The 15,575-nt window shown below is 42.6% G+C and overlaps 1 protein-coding gene across 6 annotated transcripts in view; it reads right to left on the reverse strand.

Annotated features, from left to right (window-relative positions):
• KLHL8 (kelch like family member 8) overlaps positions 1–15,575 on the reverse strand; it is an 82,928-nt gene that overhangs the window by 18,074 nt on the left and 49,279 nt on the right. For all 6 annotated transcript variants that reach the window (XM_033963985.1, XM_033964004.1, XM_033964014.1 and 3 more), the window contains exons 5-6: positions 9,372–9,515; positions 4,867–4,978 (exon numbers count right to left, since the gene is read on the reverse strand). In XM_033963985.1, coding sequence (XP_033819876.1) covers positions 4,867–4,978; positions 9,372–9,515 — 256 coding nt within the window. The remainder of the gene's footprint in view (positions 1–4,866; positions 4,979–9,371; positions 9,516–15,575) is intronic.

Here is a 15,575-nt window from a genome sequence, read left to right on the forward strand (position 1 = left end):
AGTGCAATAGGCACCTCATTACTGAACTCTTAGGATGTATTAAAGCAGTCCCCGGAATCTAGAGGGACAGATGAGGTTGCTGAAAGGATGGAAGATCTGAAGACAGCGTCCAATTTGGCTACCACATCCACTATGTAAAATTTTGTGAAAAGTATGGCGAGAGGACCACATGGCCTCTCTGCAAATATCTTCCGGAGAGACTACTGTAACCTCCACCCAGGAGAATGCTAATCCCCTAGTAGTGAAATGCGCTTTTAAGGATATGGGAGGTTGCTTCTGTAAAGATATGGCCCCCTATAATGTAATCTTTTGGTGTTTTAAGATGTGTGTTTTTGGCTACTCTTTTGTGGATGTGAAAGAGGTCCTGGGTTCAGTTCCCTCAGAGGTACAGCAGGAAGTAAAATTAATGACAATGACAGCCAAGGGCAATAGCATAAAATATATTGTGTAGAAATAAGCTTAATATTACAGAAATGCAATGTTTATAAGAAAGATACACCAAACATATGCTTGTTACTAATGTACAGAAAGATATTCTATTATGGAGCTGCTTCTGTGAATGAGAGGTTTTTCTTTGTGCCTCTGAATAGGTGAGATGTGGTGCTGAAAGGGGGCAGACAGGGAGATAAGAAAGAGTCCAAAGAAAGAAAGAGAGAGAAAATTTGTGGAGCAGAAGATAGAAAGAAGGGGGGTATACAAGGGTCCAGAGCAAGGCCTAGATTTTAATCTCCTACATTTTGAGACTTTTAAAAATAGCATCTATTGTTGTTAAATACATTTTCCAGCATCTTTCCCTGCCATCCTTGATACGGAAAGTGTGACACAGGAATTGTAGATGTAATCAACATGTCTGATATCTTTTGTTCCATTCAAGTACTTGTAATTAACATATCTTCCAGGCTGGCTAGATACTTAAGGTATGTGGATTCTGTGCAGGGGCTTTTAAGTTCAATCTGCACCGACATGCCCAAGATCAGATCTGTTTAATATAATATCCTATAGGCCTTTACAGACATTGTTTAGGCCAACAGAAAATGCCGACAGCTAGCATTCAGCAAAGTAAGGATGACAGCTTACCACTTTCATCTTGAAATGATCACTTTGGAAGTTGGTCAACCCTTATGAGCTGCTAGCCTTAGAGATGATCTGACAGTTGAAACTCATTCGTCACTTCCAGATAACGAAGAAGCATTCTGTGAACTTCCAACAATTTCAGGACTTTATCCCTCTTCTTTGATCCCGAGGAAGTAAAGGTTAACATGAAAATTGGAAACCATCTTTGGTAAGAAAGAAGGTACAGTATGCAGAATCTGGGTCTTCACTCTTCTGTGCACACCAGACCTGGAAACACTTCCAGGTTTTCGCAGAGACGGCTAATGTTAACTGCTTTTTGGATTGTAGGAGAGTGGCAATCACCATGTCCGAATAGCCTTTGAATGCCAAGGCTGCACACTCAAGAGCCATGCTGTAAGACCAAAGTGCTCCAAATCCTCTGGGGCAACTGGGCCCTGTTTGAGCAACCCCAGATCACATGGTAGTCTGAGACTCTGGTCCCTCTGTAGATGGACGAGATCTGTATACCACAGACACCTCAGCCAGTCTGAGGTGACCAAAATTACTAGCCCTGGGTGTCACAGGATTCGCTATCATGGGCCACAAAGAGAAGACAGATAGAAGCCCTGCCTTTGGCCACGGTTGCACCAGGATGTCCAAGCCATCACTTCCTGGCTTGTATCTTCGACTGAAGAGCCACACTGCTTTCTTGTTGGCTGCCGACATCATCAAATCGAACGCTGGGTGCCCCTGATTCAGAATGCTGTTGAATGACACTGGAGAGCGTGCCCATTCTCCAGGATCTAGTGTCTTCTGGCTGAGAAAATCTGCTTCCACATTGTCCACTCCTGCTACTGTATGTCTTTAATATTCCACAGGCCTTTGCTTACACTCTGATTAATCCAAAACAAATGCTGACAGCCAGCATACAGTAATGTAATGCTGACAGCAACATGTGCTGCCGAGAGAGCCAGAAGGTGGATCTTAGCCCAACAAAACATCTGAGTTTCCAGGCATAGAGCAACACTCTTGATGCCCCCCTGCCAATTGACCTAAGCTGCCACTGTTGCAATGTCTGTGAAAACTCGCAAAGCTTTGTTCTGCAGTGCGCTACCGAATGCCTGCAGTGCCAGGCAGACATACTCCGCTCCAACCGATTGATCAACCTCTTCTTCTGGGAGAAGGATGCTTCTGCAGACCCTGAACCAGACGCCCTTTGCAATGCGCTCCCCAACTGTAGAGGCTGGCATCTGTAAACAGGATCACCCATGAGGAGATGCAGAGTGGAACGCCTCAGGCCAGGGACTGAGGCTCCAGTCACCAGTTCAGACTGAGCTGTGCCTCCACTGTCCAAGGTACATGCATCTGTAACGCATCCTTTTGTGGGCACCAGTGGGATAGAAACGCATCCTGGAGGGATGCAGGTGGGCCCTTGTCTAGGGAACTACATCTATAGTCGCTACCAATGACCACAGTAATGCAAGTAATGCAAAGCTGTTGGTGCTAGTCTGTCCCAGAACACCCTGATCTGTTGTATGAGTTTCAGCCTGCAGGCTTCTTGCAGAAAAACTTTGTTCTCCTTTGTGTTGAACAGAAACCCCAGATACTCCAGGAATTGTATCAGCTCTAAGTGGCTTTTCCAAAAGATGACCACTCAGCCCAGATTTTGCAAGAGCTGAACTACACTCTGCACTGCTATCCCCCCTATGGATTCAAACAGAGTTCTTATTAGCCAATCATCCAGATATGGATGCAATTATAACCCTGTCTTGTGGAGGTGTGCTGATGGTACCGCCATCACCTTGATGAAATGGCAGGGCCAAAAACTGGAAATGCTGATCTAGAACATGAAGACCAGTGGACCACGTGCAAAGCCGCTGCTTGTGGCTTTGCCAAGAGAAGTGTAGCCGGGAGGAGGGAGCCTGCCAGAGGAGGTAAACACCCGTGGGAGGCACAAATTTGGGACGCAGAATGGAGGGTTGAATTGGGACAGGAAGGGAGGAAGAGGGACTGCGTTGGCATAGGAAGGGAGAAGCAAAGGTCACATTGGGACAAAGAAGGAAGGGAGGGGGCACAAACCTCAGACAAAGAATGGAAGAAAGGAGGGAGGGAGCATGAACATGGGACGTAGGATGAAAGAATGGAGGAAGTGAGGGAAAAAGATTCTGAGGTGGGGAGGGCATAGAAAGCGAAAATTGTTGGGCATGGGTGTCTGAGTGAGAGGGAAAGAGATGGTGCACATGGGGAAATGAAGAAATCAGGTGAATTGTTGGGCATAGGGAGGGAGAAAGAAATATTGGACATGGTGGTGGGAGAGGCGTGAGGTACAGATACATGAGGGAGAGGGAGAAATGTTGGATGTGGTGGTGGAGAGGGAACAGTGGGACTAGAAACGGATAAATTGAAACGGACAAGATTCGTTTCTGGACTGATGAACAAAAATAAGTGTAAACCTCCTATCTTTTCTTTCTATTTAAACTACAGTACTTTATTTTGAGGATTGTTTCTTTAATGTTTAATATTTTATAGACTGTGTACTGTATAGGATCAGAGTTACCAGTACATACAAATTCAACTTAAGAATGGCTTAAAAAAAACCACAGAACTCTTTCTTAACCCAGGAACTGTTTATATATGGAGAATCTGCCCAAGCCTAAATCAGGTTCTATGGCCACTATATCCAGTACTCTCTGTACTGTCACTTGAACTCTGACCACTTTTTATGATTTCCCTGCTGGGGCATCCACAAAATAGGTATAGGAGGGGGACAAAAGAACTCAAGCTTGTACCCCCTCCTGAATAAACTCTAGTACTCAGTGGTCTGAAGTGATCCCTGCCCACACCTCCCAATAGGCTGTTAACCTCCCACCGATCTTTGGAGGTCTGGTTGTTGCCCAGGTGACATAACTGCTTCTTGGGAGGATCCTGAAGATTGGGAGCACCACGCACCCTCAAATCTCTGCCTCGCACCTTGAAATGATCTCTGGACCGATGAACTTCCTGAGCGCTAGTGAAAATGCCTAGAAGGAAAAGAACACAGAGCCATTTTGTGCATTGGAAGCTAAAATACTTCCAACACTAAAGCGGTTATAACTGGTTTACCATTGATCATTAAATGCACGGTGACTTTAGAGCATCAGGGCCTTAGAGCATCAGGGCCTTAGTGCGTAGAAGTATCACAATCGGAAGGATGCTGGAGAAGCAGTCAGTACAAACCCACAGAAAAGAGAATAGTTAGCCGACGGCCACACCCATAACAATCTGGAAGCACCATCTCTGATACAGCACTATGGTCACTGTAGAAGGCAGCAGTCCACAAGGCTGCTCCTAGACAAAATATGAAATCAACTGGTGACCTGAACATTAACCAAAATACTCAGTGATATAAGTGTATTTTGACCTCTAAGATTTCAAATCAACTGAATTGTCCCATTTCTTTATAGGGAAAGAAAATAAAAAAGAAAGAATCTATGTGTCTGGGGGGGCAAGGACCTAAGAAATATATGAGCCAGGAGTCAATTATCTGTGATGGAAATTTGAATGAATAGTTCAAAGATAAGGGGGAGGGATACAGCCAATATAATATTACAAGATCAGTTTTTCTTCTAGAAAACTAGACTAGAAAAATAACTTTTTGAACTTCTATATGAAAAAAGATAAATGAAGAGAAGGTTAAAGATGAAGAAAGGAGTCCATCATTTAGAACAGGATATAAAGATTTCCAGCAGCCTTTTTGAAATAAAAATTCTGATAGTTTATCTTCTGAATTCCCAGATTTTAATTACCAAATATCTTACAGGAGGAAAAACATACCTCTTTTTATTCATTGACGCTTTCATCATCCATTTATTATAGAAGGGATCAAACAACTCCATGCTACCTAAGTGTTCATTCCCATCATGACCACCCACAGCATAGACCTTTCCTAAAAAGATAAACACCTTCAATGCTCATTCACATAACAAAATCTGCAAGGTAAACATTTTTCACAGGCATCAATGCTTTTAAGTTACATTTCCCCTTAGTTTTATGTTTCAGAAGATGTTCCACAGAATAAATCTCCAATATGCCCATCTTTCTGTAATAAGTCAATAATTACATATATGAGGGCAAAAGTAAAAGATAAGAGAGTTCGTCTATCCTCATGACTTCGTATTAGGATAGATGTCTTTATTGATCTCTTGTGCCTCAGGCATTGTTCCTACTAAACGCTGTACAAAATCCTTGAAGAAAAATTGCAGGATATAAGACCTGTACACTTCCCCCTCCGAATCTGCGGTATCAGCATCCGCGGATTTGGTTATTTTGGGCTATTTTAAGCCCTGTAATCCCCCCCCCTTTAAGCCTTACCTGGTGGTCTAGCGGGTTTTCGGGGCAGGAGCGATCTTCCCATGCTCCTGCCCAATGCAGATCACTCACAGGAAATGGCTCGAGAGACTACGGGAGCTCAAGGCAGCCATTTCCTGTGAGTGATCTGCACGGGGCAGGAGCATGGGAAGATCGCTCCTGCCCCGAAAACCCGCTAGACCACCAGGTAATGCTTAAAGGGGGGCTTACAGGGCTTAAAAAAGCCAGGGGGGAAGAAGGGGTTAGGGGCAGAACCGGCCCGAATATTATTCGTGGTTTTTTTAATATTCACGGGCCAGCTCTGCCCCTAACCCCCGTGGATACGGAGGGAGAAGTGTATAGTACAGTAAATTACTGGAAGGCAAATGGGTGTGACATATACCCTGCATAAGATCTTATGCTAATGATCAAATTTGCTCGCTGAAACAGAATAGCTTTAATTCTTGTTCCATCTGTAGAGAATTACAGCCAAATTCCTTCCATATTATTCATCATATGTACTCAAGATATGCCTTTAAACATTTAGGGGTCATTTCTATAACAGGGGGCCTATAATTAAGTGCAGGCAGTAAGAGCCTATTCTATGCAGACACTTACTTTCCTTCATAGAATACTATTATAACTGGGTATCAATGCACCTTACATTTAGATGTGAACAAATATGCCAGCCATAGAGCTGAAATGTGATCAGCTAAGTGAGGCAGGCATCTGTATAACTTATTATGTAAGCTACACATGTAAGTGGAAGCCTCATCTAAGTCCAACCCATGTGGTAAAAAAGAGAGAAAACAAAAGGCCAATGCCAAATAGATTTCTACAATCTGTACCCCGCAAAAGACAGATGAAAATCAAGTTTGTGCACTGCATATCACTATTATAGTCTACGTATGAGGGTGCTGTGCATCTCAAAGGGGAGGGAAATACATCTTAATATTGAGATTAGCAAGTTATATAATGTTAGCAATACTTTTGGTTTAATATATACTGTTCTAAAGCGGCATCATTTTTAACTGCTCACACATGATTGGCATGAATAACTATAACCTGCAGGGTGACAGGTGCAGCTCTGACCATCTTGTTGGACCGACTGGATGACCATTCAGGTCTTTATCTGCTGTCATTTACTGTATTACTGAGTCTTTTTGCAAATACGCACTATGTAAGTTACAAAGAAACATGATGGCAGATAAAGGCCAAATGGCCCATCCAGTGTTTCCATCCGCAATAACCATTTTTCTCTCATTAAGAGATCCCACATGCCTATCCCACACTTTCTTGAATTCAGACAGTCTCTGTCGCCACCACCTCTTCCAGGAGACTATTCCACGCATCTACTACCCTTTCTGTAAAAAAGCATTTCACTAGATTACTCCTGAGCCTATCACCTCTTAACTTCATCCTATACCCTCATTTCAGAGCTTCCTTTCAAATGAAAGTCTCTACTCATGCACATTTCACATGGGTATTTAAACGTCTCTATCATATCTTCCCTCTCCCACCTTTCCTCCTAAGGTAGACCTGCAGAAGGACTGGGCGGGAAGGGGAGGGGCAGGCTAGTTACACAAAATCACCAGGAGGGAGAGATGGCAGCTCTGGCTCTCCGCACCACTGGATCACTAGGGCAGTACAAAGGAATTACAAAAAAGGAAATCAGGAGAGGTGGGGCGGGACTGCAGCAGAGGTAACGTGCTGCGGAGGCTGATGGCAACCTGCTAGGATTACTACAGCCAACCAACGATCCTCTGCAGGTTGCTTTGAAGGTGAGACTGGGAAGCCGGAGGACGCTAGAAAGAAGGGGGAAAACATGTAGGCCTTCGGGAGGAGGGGGGCTTGTGTAGAAGTACATGTAGGGAGGGAAAAAGGGAGGGAAGTGGGGGCCCAAAGAGATGTGCATATGCTGGACTGAGGGTGGGGGAGGGGAAGAAATAATGGGTCTAAAAACAGAGGAGAGGGAGAGAGGTGGTGGACAATGGGATGGAGGGAAGGAAGAGAAAGGCAGAGAAGTTGGATACAAGGGATGGTGTAGAGGGGGGAAATAGAGATACTGGATAAGAGGGTAGTTGGGAAGAGAAAGGGAGAGATGGCTGACCCTAAGATGGTGGGGAAGGAGGGAGAGATGCTGGATGAAAGGATAGTTGAGAAGAGAAAGGGAGAAATGGTAGACCCTGGGTTGGTGGGGAAGGAGGGATAGATCCTGGATGAAAGGGTAATTGAGAAAAGGAGAGATGGTGGATCTGGGGATGGTGGGGTCCATTGCTGCAGCTGCGGGGATGGATATGAAAAAAAGGAAAGATGCCAGACCTCCGGGGAGGGAAGGGAAACGGAAGGAGAGGACAGAGATGGAAGATGGATGGTTAGCACCGAGACAGAAGAAAATGACAAATGGGCAGGAGACCCGTGACTTAGCCTGTGTTTTAGATTTCAGCCCCTTATGTGATTGAGTTTGACATCCCTGTTCTACACAGTAGTTCAAGAGGAAAACTCTGTTGAGCTCTGGGACACTTTCTGAATGGCAAACAGTACATAAGGAAGTAGGGTGCCAATTCTTCCAATCCTCAGCAATAAACCTCTTTACCATCTGCTTGTTTTTACTAAAGTGCTCAACCAGGCCATTGGTCTGGGGATAGTACACCAAGGTCCAAAGCACCTTTATTTTTAACAGGGTGCATATTTATTTATGACACAACATACAAGGTGTCCCCTGATCAGTGAGCATTTCCTTAGGCATCCCTATTAGTGAAAAACATTTCCCAAAAGGTATTCACTACTATGGTAGTTTTCATTTTATCAAAGGAGTAGGGGTCTGACACAATGTCTTCCAGCTATTGTAAAGTTTCAACAAATCGAAACTCTCCTTCATTCAATGTAGAGAGTTTCAATTTGTTCAAACTTTACATTGGCTGGAAGACACTGTGTCAGACCCCTACTCCTTTGCTTTTTTTATTTTATGTGGGGGCAATCCTTTTTACACTGCTGGTTTTCTTACCTTGCTAGTTTTCATATTTTGAAATGCTATAGCCTCTGAATAGCAGGTTGTATAATCCATGATCACCAGAATGTACTTATTGCCACATGTGGTTCACTCCAGGGGTTCCACAAAATCCATGGCCACTTTTTCAAACAGGGTCTCATTGATGGGCATAGGCACCACATGGGCAGGTAGAACTATTGCAGATTATTCAACTGGCATGTCAGGCATCATTGACAGTACAATTGTACCTGTTTAAACAACCCTGGCCACCGCAAAGAGGTCTCACTTCACTCAAGCCACCAAAAAGATGAATTTGAGAAAAAACCCCAAAAAAAGACACAGAGCAGAGCATGGACTGCTTGCAGAACTTGAAACTGCAGGGGGCTCTCTCTCTCTAAAGTAGGAGGAGCACATGTTCGGAAAAGTGTTTGGATTTCTGCAACTCCCGGATTGCAGGGAGGGATTGAACACCTAATGTACTGAATCCGGAAGGGACATAACAGAATTCACTGGAGATAGGCAGGGATGGGTGAAATTTCTGTCCCCGTGCAACTCTCTACTACAAATACTGCCTGTACAAAATCTTCAGTCCAGAAGCCCAGGCCAAACACAATGTGGAAGACTGGAGCCAGTAATCAAAACAAGGTCCCTTGCACATGGCAGTACACATCCACTGGGTTGGTCTCTACTGATTTTATTACTTTTCATGGTAAAACTTTAGATTTAAATAAAATTGACCTGCTGATTTACAGTACAAAAAGTATCAGCAAGGCTCTTTTAAAAAATAAAGCTGGATAGCTAAATACATATATGGAAGTGCATCATTGTAGATGCACAAAAGTATATTATTTAAAAGGCCAAAAACAGATTCTGAAAAATAACATTTTATTAATGGAAGCATTTTATTAATAGAAGCAATGATTGGTATGATACCAAGCAATTAATTTCTAGTTCTGGTAAAAATGTGTTCAGAAGAAAATCACTTTATTTTGATACTAACCTCCCACAGATATTACACCCACATGCCGTCTCCTGCTGTTCATCTCAGGACCAAAAAACCAAGTGTTTTTGCTAATGGAGTAACATTCAATGCTCCGAAAAGGATCACCTGATCCGCCACGGCCTCCAACACAAAAGAGCACACCTGAAGAAAGTGACATAACAGAGAAAAAGAACTGCATACTTAAGTTTGTTTTTTAGTGAATTGATAAAAACAAGCAAAGCCAATAGAATCCATTTTGAGAAGATGGATCTTTATATAGACTACTGGCTCATCACAAGAACAGAGAGATTACCATAATTTGCAATATGAATACTTACTTATGTCAGTAGAAGTAAATCAATAATAATCCAATCCAATCCAATCTGACCCTTTCAGAAAAGCATGCTAAGCAGTTAGCATGTGAATTAGTACATAAGTTAGCACATTTTGAATTTCATGCAAGTATAGTAATGGTTACATGTATTTGCTTACCAAGTACTTACTACATAGTCTGCTATGGGGTGGAAAATGGCAGGGAATGGGTACGGATTGCACACTGCAGTTAGTACATCACTTACCACTTGATGTTATTAGTTCAGATAATATGGATGCTTTTGACTCCTAAACAGAAGTTGGTAAGAACAGATCTTACTGCCTCTTAAAATAGGAGATGGTTAAGTACACCAGTGCTATCTGCTCTTGCTGCCTTTTATTTAGGAAGTATTACGTCTATTGGCACTATCTACAACTGTGCTTACCGTATGGTAAATTCCTTTTCTGTGTAGTAACTGTATGGGAAGATGCTTGAAATGCCCTTAACATTTAGAAGTTTAGTATGCAACATTTAGTATGCAGTTAACTGGGTACTTATCGCATGATAAGTGCAAAACTTAATTGTATATTAGTTAAAGGGCCTCTATATCAATCATTCCCTCCTCATTTAACATCTGAATATCTCACTTTACACAAAAGGTACACATTTGCCTCCTCGAGCACTATTTCTTAACATCCAGCCACTCTATAACATTGATTAAGGAAAACCGTACCAGGCTCATGTCACGAAAGAAAGGCTATTGTGGGGATAGAGAGATGGCTCCTCCTTACAGTGGGGTACCCAAAGACCTATGCTACTCCTCTTTCATTGTTGGGCCATGGAAAACCCTGCCAGTTCTGCTGCTTCTGACAGACAGTGGCAGCTCCCACTAATGCTGCCCGATTCACTTCGGATGAATCGATTCGAATCGATTCAACAACAAACAACAAAAAAAATCGGTCACCCGATTCGGTGACTGACCCTCCCCCCGCCCCCTAAAGCAGGATCGGCAGCGCTGCCTCTTGCTGGCCAGTCGCTGCCGCTCCTGCTTTAGAGGGCGAGGGTCAGTCGGAAGGTGTTGTGGTGTCTGGCTTCCCCCCTGACCTCCCGCATATCCATTTACCTAATTCCAGCAGGGAGCAGCCTGCAGAGAGGATCGCTGGTACTTTAGCAAACCTTGCAGGTTATCATAGGCCTCAGGAGCTGACTTCCCTCTGCTGCGATCCTGCCTCTGACGTCAGAGGAGGAGCAGGACCGCGGCAGAGGGACGACAGCTCCTGGGGCCTATGGCAACCTGCAAGGATCGCTAAAGTACCTGCGATCCTCTCTGCAGGCTGCTCCCTGCTGGAATTAGGTAAATGGATGCGCGGGAGGTCATGGACGAACATGCAGACCTTCGGGGGGGACAGGCCTTCAAGGGGGGGGTGCAGTCCTTCGGGGGGGGGGAACAGGCCTTCAGGGATGGGGTGCAGGTCTTCAGGTGGGCCTTCAGAGGGGCTACAGGCTTTCGGGGGGGGAACAGGCCTTCAGGGAGGGAGGCCCTGATGTAGAAGTACATGGAGGGAGGGAGGGAGGGAAGGGAGGTTCAAAGAGATGTGCATATGCCGGCTTTGGGGGGAAGAAATAATGGGTCTAAAAACAGAGGAGAGGGAGAGAGATGGTGGACAATGGATTTAGGGAGGGAAGGAACAGAAAGGGAGAGAAGTTGGACACAAGGGATGGTGTGGATGGGGGATAGAGATACTGGATAGGAGGGTAGTTGGGAAGAGAAAGGGAGAGATGGTGGACTCTGGGGTGGTGGGGAACGAGGGAGAGATGAAGGATGAAAGGGTAGTTCAGAAAAGGTGTATCTGGGGATGGAGATGAAAAAAAGGAAAGATACCAGACTTTCAGGGGAGGGAAGGGAAACGGAAGGGGAGGACAGAGATGGAAGATGGATGGTTAGCATGGAGAAAGAAGAAAATGACAAATGGGCAGGAGACCCTGGCAAGCGAGTTATCAGAAGATAACCAGAGCCTGGGACCAAAATGATTTGAATAATGACCAGACAACAAAAGGTAGAAAAAATAATTTTATTTACTATTTTGTGATTATAATATGTCAGATTTCAAATGTGTATCCTGCCAGAGGTGGTGTTAGACCGTGAACGTGAGCTAGGATTTAAGAGAGAGGAAAAGTCTTTTGTTTATTTTGTTTACACCACAGCGCCAGTGTGGGTAGGAGAGGGCAAAGGGGGTGAAGAGGCTATAAAATAAACCGACCAGGATGTTTGGAAAAAAAAAAAAAAAAAAAAAAAAAAACAACCCAAAACACAAAAAACACCCACTTGGGCAGGAAAATTCAATAGGCTGAATCGAATCAAAATTTTTTTCCCCGAATCGGGCAGCACTAGCTCCCACACTAATAACTTTTCTGATGTTAGCATGCCCACTGCCCTTATTTTCCTCATATCACCAGTGGCACAGATGGAAGAAAAGAGAAAGAAGTAAAAAGTTATTAAGGCAGTGCTTATCAAGCCTTCTATGACCATGACTCCATTATCATGGCCATGGAAAGCATGACTTCCTACCTTTCTTCTGTGGCCACTGCTCCTGGTCCTCCTAGGGCATTGCTGTCAATGCAGCCATGGCTCCTCAATGTCCTTGAAGCCTACAAGTGACTAGTTATAGGCATGGGTTGATGGATTTTCCTACCCCACTTGGGGTCATGACTCGTGGCTTAGGAAGCCCTGCATTTCCGAAAGTATATTTTAACACAGGTCAAATGAATTGCACTATTATGGTATTCAATAAAGATTATTAACTCTTAAATAAACTACCAGAATAGGATTATCAGCAAAATGGGTAGCACTGGTTCTTCCCTCATGTTCCAAAAGGCCATTGGCAGCCTAAGGTATACCCCCAAACCCTGCCACCAAGAATACAAGCATCTTCATTTTTCACTGGGAACATACTGCCCTCTTTCCCTCTCAAGTTGTAGAAGGCCTGGATGGTGCATTGTGTAGAAGAAGTAATAGCAGGGCATGACAGAGATCTTTCAGTCCTGATCAGAGGGTCTTATATACATGCAAACATTTAAAACTTTGATAAGTCAGGATAATAAACAAAAGACCAGGAAACCGATATATAGCATAGGAAAAAGGGAATTCACTATTTGTGTGAGGTGTTAGATGGGGCAGGATCATATAGAAATCAAGATATGTATAAATAATAATACATAGAAGTATTAATGACTCCATTTTGTATTAATCTTCCTCCATGTTGGTTTCTGTCTTTCTGTGTGTCTCTTCCTGGTGTAAACCATGCTGAAGTTTTCCTGCTTAAAAAAGGCCCGGGATTCTAGTGTTCTTTGTGTGGACTGCCATGCCCAGGGGGAATAAGAGAAACCTCATGGCTTAAGTATTAACAGATGGTCCTGGCATTTCAATGCTGGGTAGAGAATAATCTTTTTTTATATGCTTTAAAGAATTATGAGATGTGAATGAGAGATGAGTGCGCTTGTGTATGAATGTTTGGGATCCCAGAATGTGTTTGATTATGTGTGTGAATTTTGGTTGTGTCTTTACATATGAAATGTGCATATAAATTACTATAAAATTTAGGTTTTGAAAATTCCAGAGGTAACATCTGGAAATGGTTAAATTAAAGCCAGGGACACTGTTACCATGGAAACCCCCTAGAGGCCCAATATAGGAATTCTCATTAAGGGGGGCTCAAAACTCCAGGCTGTCAGTGTTTCAAGCAAAAGGGTCAGAGAACTGTTTTGATTTAAACTTTTAAAAAATACGGGGAGAGGAAGTTTTCTTTGGGTATATTATAATGTTTTATGCATATTCAGAAATTGATGTAAACAAAAATATGATTTGTAAAACTTTTTTCTATGTTAAGAGGAATTTTCTTCGTTCAAATCTAAGGACAGCCTCTGTTGGCTGATTGGTTGACAGATGTGATATCATACTGGTTAGTGAGAAGGTATAAAGGAAAATACCAGTATAGACTCTGAGACCATGCCTTTCTTCAGGAGAGGTGCAAATTTCACACCTGAAGGATTTCCTAAATGCCTAATGAAAGATGATCTTGATAACACTAATAAAAAATAACTGATTGGAAAATATTTGTGCAATAGTCATTATTCCCGGGCAACAAAGGGCAGGGTTTAGTAAGTTCCCTGTTCAAAGTGAAGGAGAGTTTCGGTCAGTTAGTGTCATCTGATTTGTCAGAGCCAGGGGAAACAGCAGTGAGTGGCAATCACTCCTGTCCCCTTTATCTCACTTAAAAGCATGGGCAGGGGATTGGGATAGAGAAATTTGGATTGCTCAAAACCACTCCTACCCCACTCATGGGAGAGGAACACATTATAAATTTACTCTACAGCTTAACTTATAAAAGAACACATCAGTGTACAATTAAAAAAAAAAAAGAGTCTGAATAAAGGAAGGGTAATGCATTGAATATGATATACTGTCTTTGTAGTACAACCGAAGTGGTTCACATATTACTTTTCTCTGTCCCTATTGGGTTACTGCAATCTATGGACAGGAAAGAGCATGCATACAAGACCAGGTATTCCAGAGACAGGTACAAAGGTGTTCTGAGCTCCAAGATACCTTAGAAATAGGCATACTGGTTACTTTCAGCTATACACAACTTTTTATGAATCTTTAGGAGCAGATTTGGTTGAGGACAAGGCATTAGCAAGTGCATTAGACTGTCTTAACTGCCTGTTAAAAGAAAAAGTGAATGCAAATTTGAATTGTTTCTTCATCATTTTACTATAGGGGTTTACTCTTTCTTCATCTCTTTTTAATTTGTATGATTCCAATTTGTTGGATTCTTTTTTATCTTGGTGTGCAATACTGGCTTTATGTCTACAACAAACAATTATTTCCTATTAAACACAGTGTTGGGAACCAGGGCTGTGGAGTCGGTAGATAAATCCTTCAACTCTGACTCCTCAGTTTCTGGTACCCACAACTATGACTCCAGGTACCCAAAATGTCTCTGACTCCTCAACTCCAACTCCACAGCCCTGTTGGGAACACCATTTCTTTTAGGAGGATGTGTTGCAGATGATGAAAGCCAGGATGAAAGACAATAAACATCAACTGAACATTAATTAAACTCAAATTGTTTTTTTTACTGAGTGAACTGGTTCCAATGAAACTTCAACCATCTGTCAGATTTGATGATATTGAAATAGATATTGTCTAAATGTAAATATTTAGGATCTTTACTTGATTCTAAGCTTTCATTTAAACCACAAGTGAAGAGTGAGTGCAAAAGATTTATTTAGACCAAAAGGTTCGAGAAGATTAAAGACTCTTAATCTTTCAACTATTTCTGCATCGTTTTATAAGAAATTTCAGTTACTAGATTATTGTAATTCCCTGGACTTGAGTCTCTCTAAATCAACTTTGCATGCTATGCAGCTTGCTCAAAATGCTGCTCTGCTGCTAGATTATTGGATGGCATTTCTCATTTTGATTATATTACTCTGATCTTGAGAGTTAAATTGGCTTGTGCTGTACTAACAAATTAAAGTTTTGATGTTGATTTTACAAGCCTTGAATAATGATGCCTCTTCATTGAAGATATATTGACCTCCCCATAGTTCCACAGATAAGTTGAAAAACTGTTGCTCAACATTCCTTCTTCTAAACAAATTTGAATAGTTGCCTGTCAAATTGCATTGTTGCAAGTTAACGGAGCACAGACCTGGAACAACTGGTAGCATTGAATGTTGCTACTATTTGGGCCTTCACCAGTTACGTGTGACCTGGATTGACCACTGTGGAAGGATACTCGGCTAGATGGACCACTGGTCTGATCCAGTATGGCTATTCTTATGTACCAAATGAGCTACACTGCACTACATCTTTATTGCAATTCAGAAAACATAAAGACTTTTTT

Source organism: Geotrypetes seraphini, chromosome 1, assembly GCF_902459505.1.
Source record: "Geotrypetes seraphini chromosome 1, aGeoSer1.1, whole genome shotgun sequence".
Classification (NCBI taxonomy): Eukaryota; Metazoa; Chordata; class Amphibia; order Gymnophiona; family Dermophiidae; genus Geotrypetes; species Geotrypetes seraphini.